The following is a 15,269-nucleotide window of genomic DNA, read 5'->3' as shown; positions in this document are numbered from 1 at the left end:
CTTCCCCACTGCCTGCTGCTGACTCCAAATGGTAGGCAGGCAGCGCTTGAGCTTTGAACTGTTCTCTGCAAGTATAAAAATATCCTGTGTGCTTGTCCACTTGCTTACTACTGCCATAAACAAACTGAAGAGTTAACACTTCTAAAAACATAAAAAGCCCTGCTGCTGGCTGTTCTCTAGTCATTCAGATACCAAAACTTCATGTACTTGGTGACCAATGCAAAGTTGTGTAAACATTCTTCAGAAAAAGAAAAGGTTTCTCAGGCTCTGGGAAAATGGCTAAGAGAGGAAGGCAAATGGAGTCTGATAAATTCCAACACCTCTAATTTGGCCAGCACAACATACTGGTAAATACTGAAACAGATTCAGATACATTTGTGTAGACGCACGATACAATCAAAGTCACTTAAATATCAGGAAGGCTATGAAGCACACACTTGGCTCTCTTACATTTGACTATATTGATAAGAATAATAAATACTTGAATAATAATAACTTGGCCAAATCGAGAACATCCAGGTTATAGAGACAGACTGTGGAGGATAACTCCAAACGCAACAAGAATATGCAAGAGCAAAAGAAGTTTGGTTTAGGTAAAATCAGACTGCAAAGAAAACAGAGAATAAAAACTTAACTCCTTTCAGGCTACGTACCTATGAACACATCAGTCCCACCAATGCAAACAATTCCTGTGGCAGTTCTCAACAAGTCATCACACATGCACATGCTTAGTTTCGTGCTGTCAAAAAATTTACAAGTCAAGGAAACCCTGATCAAAAGTATTGCTTCTCCCAAATTGATAGGATCAAAGAAACATCTGTAAGCAGTGCAGGTGGTGAGAAAGATGAGAGAACACGTGTGAAGGATGTAAGAATCTAACTAAAGCAAAAACATAGAAGCAATCTGTGGAGTCCTGGGAAAAGAGAGGGTGGTAAGGTTTAACTCGCACTCATTTACACAGTTACCTGAGCCAACACTGTTGGGCCTGCTACTGCTCTCTCCCAGATGCTTATTGTGTATCTATCCCCTCCTTAATGCTATCATCTCTTACATAACCCTACAAACAAGATGTTTTTTTCTTAATAGTCCATAAGCAATTGGGGTGGGGGACACAGCTAGTTAGCTACAGTTTAGTAAACTGAACTGGTTCACTGGGAAATCAGATCTGCTTACAAAAGAGAGGAGAATGATTCCAGACTAGGATGAACCTATTACAGTCATATTTAAGTCAGTTATTTGCAGAGGACTGGACATAAACTTCGCCTTCGGGAGTAATTCTATCTGATTTTAAAGTTATGAGTCCCTCCTTCAGCCTCCTCCACCAAAAAAATGAAAAAAACTTCAGGAGTGGACACTGAGAGCTGGTGTGTTGCAAGGGAAGCTCTTGAAACAAAGCCTGGAGAAACTGATTTCAGTACAGAATAATTCTTTACAAGCTACATAAACTTTCCTAAAATACTTGAGGCAAAAGCTGCTGGTTTCCAAACAGTGGAGTTCTCACCATCTGGAAGCCTTGAGCAGTGGTGTCTTTTACTTGCATCCTTCATGAATAAACTTCCCTTTATATGAAAGCAAACAACTTTTCCTCCCACTTCCTGGTTTTGCAATGATTTAGGCAAATAAAAACAAACATATAAGTTTTGATTTGGAGCAAGGGCCACACTGAGGGTTACATTCTCACTCAGCCTAAAACCCCATTCCAACATAGTTCATTTTTATTCCACAAAAAAGAAGCCTGTTGCTAATACTCCCAGCTACATCTTGGTACCTCAGACTGAATTGATTTGAGATAGATTTCTTTTACTGCTACCAAACATTTCTACCATTCCTGTGGCACAGGGTGGACTTCTACAATAATCTTCAGACGTTTCAGTGCAGCGGAGTAGCAGCTACCCTTCCCACTGTATCCAGAAATGAGGCATGTCAGAATTCAGACCCACCTCTGCAGCAGCTGATAAAGATCAGTTGTTCTGACATTGCTTTTTTCCACTGGGAATGTACAGGTCCCACAACTCCTCAGTTATGAACAGGATAAAATGAAAAATGACATTCTTCAGGAAAAAGAGAAAGCCCGTTTGGAGCACACAGTAAGCAGGAACATAGCAAAATTTCATCAGATTTGGAGTCAACTGGAGAACAGCTGCAAGGCTATCATCTCCAAGTCCTGTAAGGTGTAATTTTTTCCTGACCCAAAAAGGTTACTCAAATAACATTTTCAAATGCATCGATAGATGCTTTTTATGAATGCTTGGTGACTGGATGGTGTGGACAGCTGCATAAGACATCCCTGAACTAGTTGAAAGCAGATTTCTTACATATAGATGCCAGTGAAACACAACTGTCCTAAGTAAGCCAGTCGTTTATTCAGTGCTAAAGATCTTTTCTGTGTTTCAGTTATAAAGTCAAGCTAGCAAGAGAATGGAGATTTCTTCAGCAAGTGTCTGACAGAGAGCACAAGAGTTCAGGTACAGCTCGTCTTTGCTAAGAAGTCAAGAATGAGTATTTCCAGAAATTATTTAAACGCCAGACAGTAACTCAAACAGAAAAGTGCTGTAATTTTTACTACTCAGCTCATACAAATCATTTTTTACAAATAATTTCACCACAGGTAAAAGATCAGAATTAATCCACATTTAGAGCTTAGACTTGTAAAAATTGAGTTAACTGAGCCTGCTGAGGTGGTGTTAGTAATGAGACCTGTGTATGCTGAATCCAGGTTCTCTGCTGAACCATTTACACAGCTACATCCTGCGAACTGAGCACAATTCTCTTACTGAATGTTATTTTGACAGCTGGCTTAAAACAACTGGGTGGTCCATATAACCAGAGAAAATACCACAAAATTAGAGTGGAGCATGATGAAATAAGAAAAAATAAATATAAAGTCTTAATTTAAGACAATAACCTTTTAACACTAAGAAATTTTTATTTGTGAAAAGAAAAACAAAATTAGAAGACCAGAAAAATTACATCCTGTTACAGGCTCCATTTCTGTATGGCAGGGTCATGCTCCAGAGTTCTTTCAGGGCAGAATCAGCATTCTCTGTAGCACAGAATTTCTCCAGGGCCTGAAAGTAGTCTGACACGGCATTTGCCAAAATCCAAAGCAAATAAAGAACATGGTTGAATTATGGATGCTAAGTGAACAGAAAATAGCAAATACAGCATTACGACAAACACAGAACAAAGTCAAATGTATATGCAAGAGTACAATACTATTGTTCTCTGCCATTTTAATCTGAGTGCTCTGAAAATATTTTAAGTGCAAGAATGTTTGAAATACACTATGAACTCACATATACTCATTGTCAAGGTTTATTTTGAGTAAAAACATTCCTCCCCAAAGCACATCATTCTTCCTCATTTTCTAGTGTACATCAAATTTTTGTTGACTTTCAAAAAATCTGACTTGTCTGCCAACGGTTTGATGATTTACAGTTTTCAAACTGACCAATACTTTCACACAAACAACAACATTGATAAAATAAGATACAGAGCTGCTTGGAGTCTTTGCAATGCTGATAAGACAGAGAGAAATGGAAAACATTCAACTCTTGCTGCTACCAGATGAGAGAAGTGATTTTGCCAGGTATCTCAGTCACGAAGAGACCCATGGATTATCTGGAAAATTTTCTGCACTGATTTAAACCTTTATACATTTTAGAGGTAGCATCTGGCGTATAAATGTCTACAGTGATTTTCACAATCAGTATTATCCCTCAAAGCCTCAATTTCCCCTTTCAATAATAACAGCAAAAATACACTGACTAGATGCTACCTGGCCTTTGATTGCTTTCCACCATAGGCCAAGTGGCAGAAGTGCTAGAGTGTGGCAGAGACCTGACCTGGATGGGAAAGGTCTGCAAGTACAACGAAAGCAGCGTATTCTGTGCACAGATGTGCCTGCAGTGACTGTATTCCCGAGTGACTAATGTCTAATGTGGTGTCCTCTGGCATGTAATATGATGACGAGTAATTAGAGAAGAGTACTGTTTACTTTTCTGTGAATAGTTTGGGATTTTATCAACATAAAGAACAGTGAAGGAAGTAAGCCTTTTATACACAACATAAAAACTTCTGACACATCCTGAACTTAATTCATAGAAAAATAATCACTTTCAGATTTAAAGAATGGGAAAGGCCAAGAATTGTCCTGACTGAGAAGGTGTTTTCTGCCTTCCTCTGCTGACCCAGAGAGGGCTCTCAGCAAAGCAGTAACTCTGTTCCAGCAAGGATTATACTTCCAGGGCCAGCATCTGCTGATCCAGCTGCTGGTTCTGCTTCTTCCTTGCATCTGCACAGGTAGGTAGGTACCCACATGAGCTTACAGAGGGAACAAAACCAGTTGAAAAAAAACAAAGCTGCTTTCCACTGTTTCATCACAGTCACGTGTGCGTGCACCCTGTCAGTGCAAATGAAGGAACAGGACCAGCCTCAACACGGTGAAGTTTGACAAGATGTAGACTTTCACCTTAAAACTAAAAACTAAAATGAGACTCTGAACATTTCCCTGTGAAAGCTGCTGTATCCTTATCTTTCCCTTATCCTTGTCTTTCATAATCAAGTGACAATCACTCACTTGAGAAGATGCATGTCTTAGAAACAGCCAGTGATTGAACTACAAAGGAAATATTGCTGAACCTCACTATTGGCAAGCCTGTCAATACTAACCATCTGGATGTATGTTACCAATCCTTAATTTGGAAATAAAAGCATTCTTCCCTCCTTCACTAATGGATTTTCTTTTCATACTTATTAGCTGAGTGTGAAAATGGCAGTAGCAGACTGCAGCAGAAGTACTAATTTAGATTATCCCCACCCTACAGCTGCTCTTACTCACCTCTTGCCGTACTGTCCTCCTGCCTTACAGTGTATCAGGGAACTGAGTTCTTGAGGCTTGCCCCCCACCCCAAGCCAGCATAAAGATCTGGGAACGGGACTTGCTCACATTGGCAATCCCACACGGAAACGTCTTGGCAGAAATAGCTTCAAGGTGAGAACCAAATTAAAATTGAGAGAGAAAGACAAACATTGAATATCACCAGATAAATCCTCATGAAGATACATTTCAGTTACTATAGACGTTTCCATACTACAGAGAGAGAGGCCATGAATACCATGATAAGCCCATTCAGATATTCAGCAAATCATAGGTTGTTTTAAAGGCATATCACACATCTACAAGCACAAATATCAATATTTACTAGGGTTTTTTGTTTACTTTTTTTTTTAACAATTAAAATCCATAGCTTTACACTGCTTCCATTTCACTCCTGTTAAGAGTAAATGTAGTAAATGTGGCTTTTCAGTAAATGCAGGAAGTCCATGTCATGCTCCTGTCATGCACACATGTAACCACAAGTGCAAAAATTATCATAGGAAAAACAGTTCTAGGAAATACACTTCATTTTCAAGCCAGTGTTGGTACTATTAAAAACTCAGAAAACAAAATATTGATTGAATGTCTTTTAAAATCCACAATGAGCTGCTACTGCCTTCTGGATTGTAGACAGACAAAGATTTCAAGAAAGGTGACATAAGCAGTAATGGATTTAGGAGGAGCTGTGAGTGTTTCTTCCCATCTGTCCTTCTTAGTACCAGCCACTACCACGTAAAGCAGTGCACACAGCTTCTGTTCTCCTATCCTCTATTTAAACATGAGATGGTATCTGCTTTCCCTAATACACACAAAGCCCTCTGGCATAAAATATATGGGTCTTCAATGTTAGCATACATTCTGGAACAGCTTTCAAAAATCAGTTTTCATTTAGAGCTTCCAGCTTTGCCTCACAGCATAAAAAGTCTTGTTTCAGTCATACACACCTCAAGGTATAGGACATGAAAAAAAGGCAAGCCTGCTGAATGGCTGTTTTCTTAATAGGAAAGAAGCAATTGCATCATGCACTACAGAAGCTGGCAAGCCACAGACTCCTGATTTTAGCCTTCAAACTCAGCAAAAATATCCAACCAGCTGCTCTGCGGAGAGATTTCTGAGATCCCCAGAAGCTTTATATTTTTCATTCTCAGGTTGTGTTCCAGCAGTTCCATTTTCATGCACAGTTTTCTTTGGCAAACTCTATTACCACATTACCACAAACTCCCCCTTCAAGTCTGAAACTTATAGATTTTTCTTCCACGTACCATTTATTGTAAATCTAAGTGCTCACAATTTCAATTTGTCATATGAAGTTTCCTGCAGACTGTCTATTTTTAAAGGCCCTCAATACCTAACATCAGCAAATTGAAACAGAGATTCTGCCAAGGTCAAGCTTTAGGGTACTCCTAGGTGTTGACAGAAAGTCTAAAGATTTGAAATGCTGCTTTTATTGTTGATGTTTCGGGGTATGGAAAAGAAAAGCCTAGAAATGAGAGCAGTGTTACCTGTGCCTCTAAGGCTAAGGTCTGAAGAAGAAACCAGAGCAGGGAACAGAACAGAATAGTTCAGTTGCAAGGGACCTACAAAGATCATCGAGTACACTTCAGAGCTAACTAAAAGTTAAAGCACTTTATTGAGGGCAGTGTCCAAACATCCAAACATTGAGCACTGACAGGCATGGGGCAGCAACCACCTCTCTAGGAAGCCTGTTCCAGTGGTTGGCCACCCTCATGGTAAAGAAATTGCTCCTAATGAACCTCCCCTGGTGCAGCTTTGTGCTGTTCCCACACACCCTGTGATCAGTCCCCAGGGAGCAGAGACTGACACCTCCCTCTACTCCTTCCCTGCTCAGGAAGATGCAGAGAGTCGCAGAGAACCTCTTCAAAGCAGACAACCAAGTGTCCTCAGCCTCTCCTCACACGACATACTTTCCAGACCTTTTACCAGCTTTGGTGCTCTCCTCTGGATTCTTTCTTAAATTCTTTTCTTATATTGTGCTCTGGATCCAGTGCAGCACCCAGCATTTTCCTTGGTTGAACGTCATGCCATTGATGATTGCCTAATGCTTCCATCTATGTAGATCCCTCTGCAAGGCCTCTCATCCCTCCCTGCTGCTGCTGTCAGCAGCACCGCCCAGTTTAATATCATCAGCAAACCTGCTGAGGATGCATTCCACTCCTGCATCCAGATCACTGATAAAATTGTGGAACAGGACTGGCCCTAGAACTGAGCCCTGTGGAGCACCACCAGTGACCAGCTGCAAGCCAGACGTAGCCCATTCCCTGCAGCCCTCTGTGCTCTGCTGTTGAGCCAGTTCATCACCCAGCACAGCATGACCCTGTTCACCTCACAGTTGGACAGTCTGTCCAGAAAAATGCTGTGAGGGACAGTATCGACTGAAATCCAGAAAGATTACATCCGCCACCTTCCCTTCATCCACCACATGCGCCACCTTATCATTTGAGATCAAATTACTAAGGCAGGACTTTCCCTTCATGAACCCATGTTTAACTATGCCTGATAATAGCTTTGCTCTTTAAATGCTTTTCAATAACATCCAGGATAATCTCTGTAAGTTTTCCAGGTACTAAGGTTACACTAAACAGACTAAACAGGTCTATCGTTTCCTGGGTCCTCTGTCATGCCCTTCTTTTAGATCAGTGTAACATTGGCTAGCTTCCAGGAAAGCTTCCTTCTGATTGTTTCTCTAAAAGCACATCCCACATCTTGAGTCCAAAGTGGTGGACAATTAGCTTCTCGATATATATGCCTTCTGGCAAAGCATCTTTTCAGCTCAGAGTGAAATCTCTGAGGATACCATATATGTATCCAGATCCGTTCAACTTTCTCCCTAGGGCTAGGTAAAATCAGCTACCATCTGCTGCCCTTGCTTGCAAGGGCAGAAGAGAGTTAAAACTTCATTTTATGTCCAACAATGAAAGCAATGACTAGCACCTCCCTCAACCTCCATCCTACAACACAACGTGCTTGGTATTATTGTATATAGGCCAGCAAAAGCTAATAACCACCCTACAACACGAAAAGTCATGAAATTAGAGCCAGGAAATCCTGAAGCATGTTAGCATAACAAGAAGCCAGGAAAAGACTGAAAAAGGCTGAAAACAACTGGGTAAAAGTTAATCTAAAGAAAATATTTTTGTTGCATGAAAATCCAGCAAGGCTTAAAAACTGCATACAGTACTCCAAGAACCAAAGAGCATGGATATCCTTGTTCAACATCAGGGATGTTGACAGAGGATAGCTCAGGGTATAAGCTGTGTTTGAAGTTTGTGATTTTTAAACTTCTAACAGTTTGGACCTTTTCAGATTTGAAACAAAAAATAACTATTCAATTTTTTTTTTATCTTTTTTTAAACTGTATACAGTGAACTTCTCTTCATAGGGGAATTAAAACCCAAGTGCATTAAATATACACTCATAGTATTAAATCCACTAGTAACATGCTCCTCAGAGACTACTGGTTAAGATGACTTGTTAACATTTATTCTATAAACTATTATGTCTGTTATGGTAACATATTTTTATTTAGCATTTCAGAATAATTATACTAGTAAAGCTTTTAACAAAGACTCCACAATTGTGGAGAAGAGAAAGGAATGGAATAGAGACATGTGAAGGAACAACCAATTTTTACACTTTTTCCTAACACAGCATGCACCTGTAAAGAAGGTAGCAGAAGATGCAGAGTGGTGTACAAGCCAGATAAGCATTTTGAAGAAGAAAATCCAGCTTTTACATGTTGCTCTGTTTTGGCTGTCTGTTCCCTTTCTCTTCCTAGATCAGAGCACTTTAAACTAGCAGCAGCCAGTTGGTGTAATTAAAATCTACACATACAGCTCATTTGGTTGCATAAGTCTTTGAAAAACACGTAAAACAACTGCAGCCCATTATGCAGATATAAATCTGAAAAACAACTGCAGCCTTAGCCCCATCCCCTCCAGCCTTGGCGGGCCTGGTTCTGGCCCAGCCCACGGGAGGCACGCTTCCCCTCTGCTCCCTTGCCAGCTCGGATAAGAGGAGTGCAAGGAGCTACCACAGCGCTCGTAATGCAGAAGCAGGGCACCGTGCTCTGTCTCCACGTGAGCCAAGCTGCAGCTGTTTCAAGCCAGGCACACAAAAACTCCCAACCATCTAGGCTATGCTCCGATTCAAGCATCTCAGAAGCTCCTTGAAAACTGTCCGGGTCTGGTAAAATCTGGGTATTTGGCAACTCTGCTAACGGAGCTGCTTTACAGGGAACTCGGCCAGCTGCCTGGTGCTGCTCTACGGGTTTGGCCAACCCTACAGGAGCGGGGCCAGGTGGCTCACAAGGTACCCAAACACACGCATGGAGGCCCTTCAAAAGGCAGCTTACTTTCTCCTGAGATGGCCTACTCACAGACAATGAAATGTAACAGCTTATTAATAACAGCCATCCTATCGGTCTATTGGAAAAGCAAGTATAAAGCAGAATACATAAGCTGGTTCCCAGAAAAAAATGTATTGTTTCCTCCTTGAACTCCAACTATCATCTGCAGGAAGTCCTGCGCATGTAAGACATGAAAGTCACAGGATGTTTCTCAGCATTCAAAGAAATTTATATCAAATAGAGTTTGCTTTTCAAATTAAGTGGAATTTGTTTCATTTTACCATATATGAAATTAGTAAAGAGAAAGTAAGAAGTTTCACTTTCTCAGATGAGAAGTTTAGAATCTTCATAATTTAAATCAAACTAAGGAGCAGTAACTTCTGTCTCTTTAGAAGATCGCTTAATTTTTTTTTTATTTTTAAACATGAAGGTAAAAAATACTAAAACGTCTTGCAAAAAAATGCTTCAAAAATGCACATAACAGAACATGAATGGTGTTAGTTTAAAGTCCTGCGAAAAATATAGCTAAGAACTAAAAACTGAATCATGGTACATCTCAAAGTCTAAGTGACAGGTCGTATACTCAAATCATTAGAAATTCTTTCAGTCAAGAGCCAGAAACAAACCACTGGCATGAAATACACTCCATGGATCTCATTTAAAAGCTTGCATAAGGTATGATTGTCAGTACAACAATGTTTGTATGAAATACAGATTTTTTTCATGTATTGCCAAACTCTAAAATCAAAGTTAAGTATTGCTCCTCCATTGTGGAGATACAAGCAATTCCTCTCACTATACATTAACAATTGGCTCATACTGAATATAATGGAAAGTTAATTAGCCCAATTTACTATCCTGGCAGAGCATGGTTTTGCCTAACCATGCCCAGATGTTTCATTAGCATTTCTAAGAGTTAGACGAAAGTGGAAAGTAATTTTTCAGGAAATTTAATATCAACATCTCAATTGAATTATATTCATAACAATGCTGCAGGGGATAATGGGAACTAAAAGGAGCAATCGGGATTTTAACCCAAAAAGATCTTCAAGGAAGCTCTGGAAAAACAAAAGTTTTTACACCCAATCTCCCATGGAAACAAACTTTACAAGAAATTTTGAAATAAGAACCAGACTCCAGCTATCTTTTGGCTAGCAATAAAACACAGGTTGACATCTCTGCGGTTGTCTTTATTTCATCCCTGAGCTGAAACCTAGACGTTGTTACCATCTGGACTACCATAAATTGAAAACTATGATAAATGCAAGACAAAAACAATTTTCTGTCAGGGATCTTATCTGGTTATTGGAACATCAATGAACTACATGGTTTGATGGTTGGACTAGATGATCTTGGAAGTCTTTTCCAACCTTAATTATTCTATGATTCTATACATTCCCAGACAGGTTAGGAACCTGAGGTACTAGACATTTCTAGTAGCAGCTCCCACCCTGGTACAATTTTCAAAATAAGTAGGAAAGCATACTAGCATCGTATAAGTGTTTGGTCAGTTTCTGGATATAACACAGTCCGTGCAAAAAAAACATCTCCTAGTGCATGATGTTAGACTGAGGATCCCCAGTATGTACACAAAAAAAAATGTGGAGACTGCCTCAATTTCAAAGGTCTTGTAGAAGATTTGTATTATTCTGAATCGACAAAAGGAGGATGCTGTGATTCTTCTTCAAACTCATAGGCACTAGACTCACCTGACAAGGTACTCTGATTTTGGAGGTAAACTAAATCATTTCTATGGTTTTCTTTCTCAACCAGAACTGTATTATAACTGTATAATAAATAAAAATAAAAAAGCTTCCCTTAAGATAAATACTATTACATAAAAGGAAACAGGGAAACGGTCCCTCTCAAAAAGCATTTAATATCTAATTTACTCTTTGAACAGTGATGTCCTTTGTGCCACTCACCCCACCTCCTAATACAACAAGATCCAAAAGCGAGAAAGGAAAAATGAATCCTATATACAGAATAAAGTACTTGGGGATGGAATATGCTCAAATTTATTTTCAGCTCAGCCTCTGAGGCATGAACATTCTGATTCAAATGAAAATATATCATTTCTACTGACTGCTATTGACAAGAGTTTTGTGAAAGAGTCCTTAGAAAGTGCATTTGTAGAGGTTTCTGAAGCTTTTTTGTACCATTGTCAGACTCATTTTATTAAGCAACAGCTGATTCAATTGCAGTAAAAAAAATTACAGAGACCTATTGTTTCATTTAATAGCCATAAGCATTTAATTCTAGTTCAGTACCTTGCAAAAACACGCAAACATGGCAGTGATGCACTGGCACACAGACAAAATAACTTCAGGACACGGAAGTGCTGCCATTTATACATTGTGAATCATTTCCAAACTTTTTTTTCCTTCAATAACAACAGCCGCTTCTTTAAATAACAGCCCGTTTGAACACTTGCTCTTGTGGAAAGAGTAGTACATAAATGAATTCTATCCCCTCCTGAAAAGGCCCTTTTTAAAAAGCCTTTTTGTTAGTTTAAGTGGGATTTAAACGATCAACTTCCAAATTGGAAAGCGCTGTTTTGTTGTTTAAGGAAGCTGGACCCCAAAAAAAAAAGAAAAAAAATAAGGAAAAAAAACCCTACCATCTGGCAGAATAAGACTACAATGGCAGAGTCAGATTTCCAGATAGGTTCTATTACAAATGTGCTTGGCAATAGTCTGTGCACTGTAAGTGGGAACAACAATGGGGCTGTGTCAACTTACGCCAAAGGTGGATTTGCTCCATGGCCTTAAAACTGATTTATTGTTTATAGAAAGGACTGAGTCAGAGGCTGTGTGGTGGCGAGGAAAGTCAAGCAAGTCTTAAAAAACTATGTTTTGTTAGTTTGACACCTTTTTTTTTTTTTTTTTTAAGAGGTACTGCTGGAGAGTTAAAACTCCTGATGAAAATCTGTAAATACTAGCTCAAAGCAATTTATTGATACCTAGACCTCATTAATTTAAACTTCTGTATTTTGTTGCATGTGGGCAAGCCACAGAGAAAAGAATCTATAGGACAGAGGCAAACGAGGACACAGGCCAAATTTAGACAGTTATGTCCAAACCCGAGACAGAAGTGGAGCACACTTGAGCAGGACTCAGTAGAATGACCATGCAGTACTCCACAGAACAGATGCAGAAAACGCTAGGCTGTTGTCTCTGTGCCTTTCAGCTCAAGGATTTTACATTAAGAAGCCATTTGATTATAAAACAAAAATTTGGAAGAACCCCCTTAAGCATGAAAACTTAAGTCTTCTCCACCTTTTGTTTAACATAATTATTAAAAGGTGTGCTTCAAATAAAATAAAAGCAATATCAAGAATTTTGTTGGAAGAGTTATTAAGAGAAGAACTGAAAAAGAAAAGACCTTAATAGAAGCAGTCACACCTTAAAAGAACAGACAATGGGCCTAACAAACCTGTACTGCAGTGTGTAATTGTTTCTCCTTTTGTGCTTTCAAGCACATTCTGAAGTTTTAATCGCATTATGCAAGTTGTTATGTAATTGAATCCATCATGTTTTTCTAGTCACCTTCAACCTAGTTATGCAAACAAATGCATCGATACATACTCACTAGGATCAATAGACCACTCATCCAAAGAGTGTCCTTCCCACATAGCACTGCAGACCGTTTTCTAACTAACTAGTGGCATTTGCATATGATGGTAGCCAGTTGTCCCCATAAGACCTCTCCAGAACGGTTTTTCCCAGCACGAGTCCCCCATGCTCCAGGTGAGGGAGCTGTCAAATTAGTACCACGGTCTTGAGGAACACTACCAGAACTCAGTACTGGGCGGCTGCTGGGTCTATGCTTCTAAGCAGAGTTTGAAAAATAGTTACGATAGGCACCCACGATTCATTGCACAGGCATGAAGCCCTGACATCGCACTGCAAACATAGGAGAGACAAGCCTACCAGTATGGAAATGATGGCTGTGCTTCATTTTGCATTTGATAACATTGCTTAGGCAACAGTATTTTGGTTTTAGAGCCTGCATGCATACACGTACATACAGAGGCATCTGTACACACACAAACAAAAAAAAAGACTGAAGTGGGGAAAATGCAAACAAGACATTGCCCATTATTAATAAGCCATACTAGAGTATACTTCTAGGTCACGATACTCTTTGGTAGCTACATCTCTCCAGATCAGTGTCATGGCTTCTACAACTGTCAGTATCTATCTTTCAAAACTGAAGCAGAAATAACCTGAGTAGATTGCTAAGTTTCCCAAAGCACCTGAAACAGAATGAGAGTTGACGCACTGTATTTCCGTAGCACACCAGTGGTATTTTCCTTCATTTTCTCTCAAGTTTTCTTTTAAACCACTACACTAAACAATAATTAAATTAGCATAATGAACTAGCAAAAACAGAGATCTTCACAGCACTAATTCACACATCCTAAGCAATTAAAAGTAGTTGCATCTGCGTCAGTTGTAGTTGCATCATTACTATAAATGTAAGATAATCAACTTCTTTGCAGTTGCAAATAATGAAAGAAGGTAAGTTTTGAAATGTTTCCATGTGAAGATGAAAATCATTGCACCAGATCCTTACAGTTACAATCCCACTTCCTAGAGTCATGAGGCTTGTGTGTATTTAATAATTTTAGTCTTGCTTAGTTCCCTAGAAAAAATCAAAGTATCAAATTATATGTGAAACCTGCAAAATATTGGTGTTACGTTGGAAACAGTCCAGTTTAAGAATCTAGCTCTGTGGTTATGTTGACTAGAAAAATGCAAGATGCTAGACATATCTTTAATTTAGAGGCTTCAATAGAAGTCATGCTTTGATTATGTCTGATTCTCCATTTCAAAAGAAAAATACGCACATGCAACTTCTAAAAATTAAAATCATATTGAAGTGTGGAGAAAGCCCATCTGAAGTGATTAGAGGACACGGACTTCTGCAGTAAGAAGCTGCAGGTCATTCACTATGAGTCACTGCCAGTTTTCTCAGACGCAGAACAGAAATATAGCAGATGTAGAAAACTGAGACAGACCAAGCAAGAAGCAGATCATGACTCAATAAATAATCCAGGAGGTAATTCATTGGAACTTATTATTTGGTATAAACAGCCTTTTTCTGTCAATCCCAAGACTAGAAACTGTTTTCGTTTCTCCCCAGCTAGCCTCAATTTTACAAAGGCTTTGGTTTTCTCATGGGATGCTTGTTTTTCATTTATCCATTTAATCATCTTCCAATGCCTTAAGAAAAAAAGTTTAGGGATAGCAATCCCATGTTGTAACTTTCTTACTGGAATCTTTTATCTTCCACAATTCAGAATGCTCACAGGATAATAAGAACAGAAGAGGAAAACATTACATTGATTCTCAATAAAATATACTGAGACTATGAAAGGAATCTCGTTCACTCAAAACTTTCACTGTCCAGTTTCAATCACAACAAGGAGGAATTATCATCTGCAAGATTTTAAAACCCCCATCACCATAATTTTTGTTTTTAACAGGTTAGTTAGAACTGAAGATAATTTCAGTTCTGTATCGTAAAACTAATGTCCATGGGAAAAAATAGCCCCACAGATTAATGCCTTTTGGAGTGTGCAATCTGTAGTGTCATGAAATTCCTGAGTCCCAAAATATCCTGTCCTAAAATGGCACCAGTCTGCCCAGCAGACTAGCTTCAAGTTACCTTAATAGGTTTCTGATTATGAAATGGAATTTTAAATGTAAAATTATAAATACAGACCATCAGAAAGAAGCTTTCCAAAATGTATCGTGCTTCAGGTGAAAATACCTTTATTTTCAGGACAGTCCCTGGTGCTTAACTACTGTAAGTGTCATGGACATCCAAGGCTGTTTACTTCTCCTCTATTACATTTAAATCACAAGTTTAAGTTAGACTTACGCAGTTTTGCCCTCACTATCTTGTTTGGTGGCACTGGCTCCCTTTTTACCCAACAGTGAAGCCACTTTTTCAGGATCACCATTCTCCACCGCTTGCAGCAGCCGATCATCATTCTTATTCCACTCATTGGTCTAG

General features: G+C 39.2%; 1 protein-coding gene across 7 annotated transcripts in view; it reads right to left on the bottom strand.

The window, feature by feature from the left end:
- Positions 1-15,269, bottom strand: part of RAI14 (retinoic acid induced 14) — an 86,342-nt gene that overhangs the window by 21,380 nt on the left and 49,693 nt on the right. For all 7 annotated transcript variants that reach the window (XM_048051268.2, XM_048051264.2, XM_048051270.2 and 4 more), the window contains exon 3: positions 15,135-15,265. In XM_048051268.2, the coding sequence (XP_047907225.2) occupies positions 15,135-15,265 (131 nt within the window). The remainder of the gene's footprint in view (positions 1-15,134; positions 15,266-15,269) is intronic.

The sequence above is a fragment of the Anser cygnoides genome, chromosome Z, assembly GCF_040182565.1.
Source record: "Anser cygnoides isolate HZ-2024a breed goose chromosome Z, Taihu_goose_T2T_genome, whole genome shotgun sequence".
Classification (NCBI taxonomy): Eukaryota; Metazoa; Chordata; class Aves; order Anseriformes; family Anatidae; genus Anser; species Anser cygnoides.
This window is presented reverse-complemented; position numbering and strand designations above follow the sequence as displayed.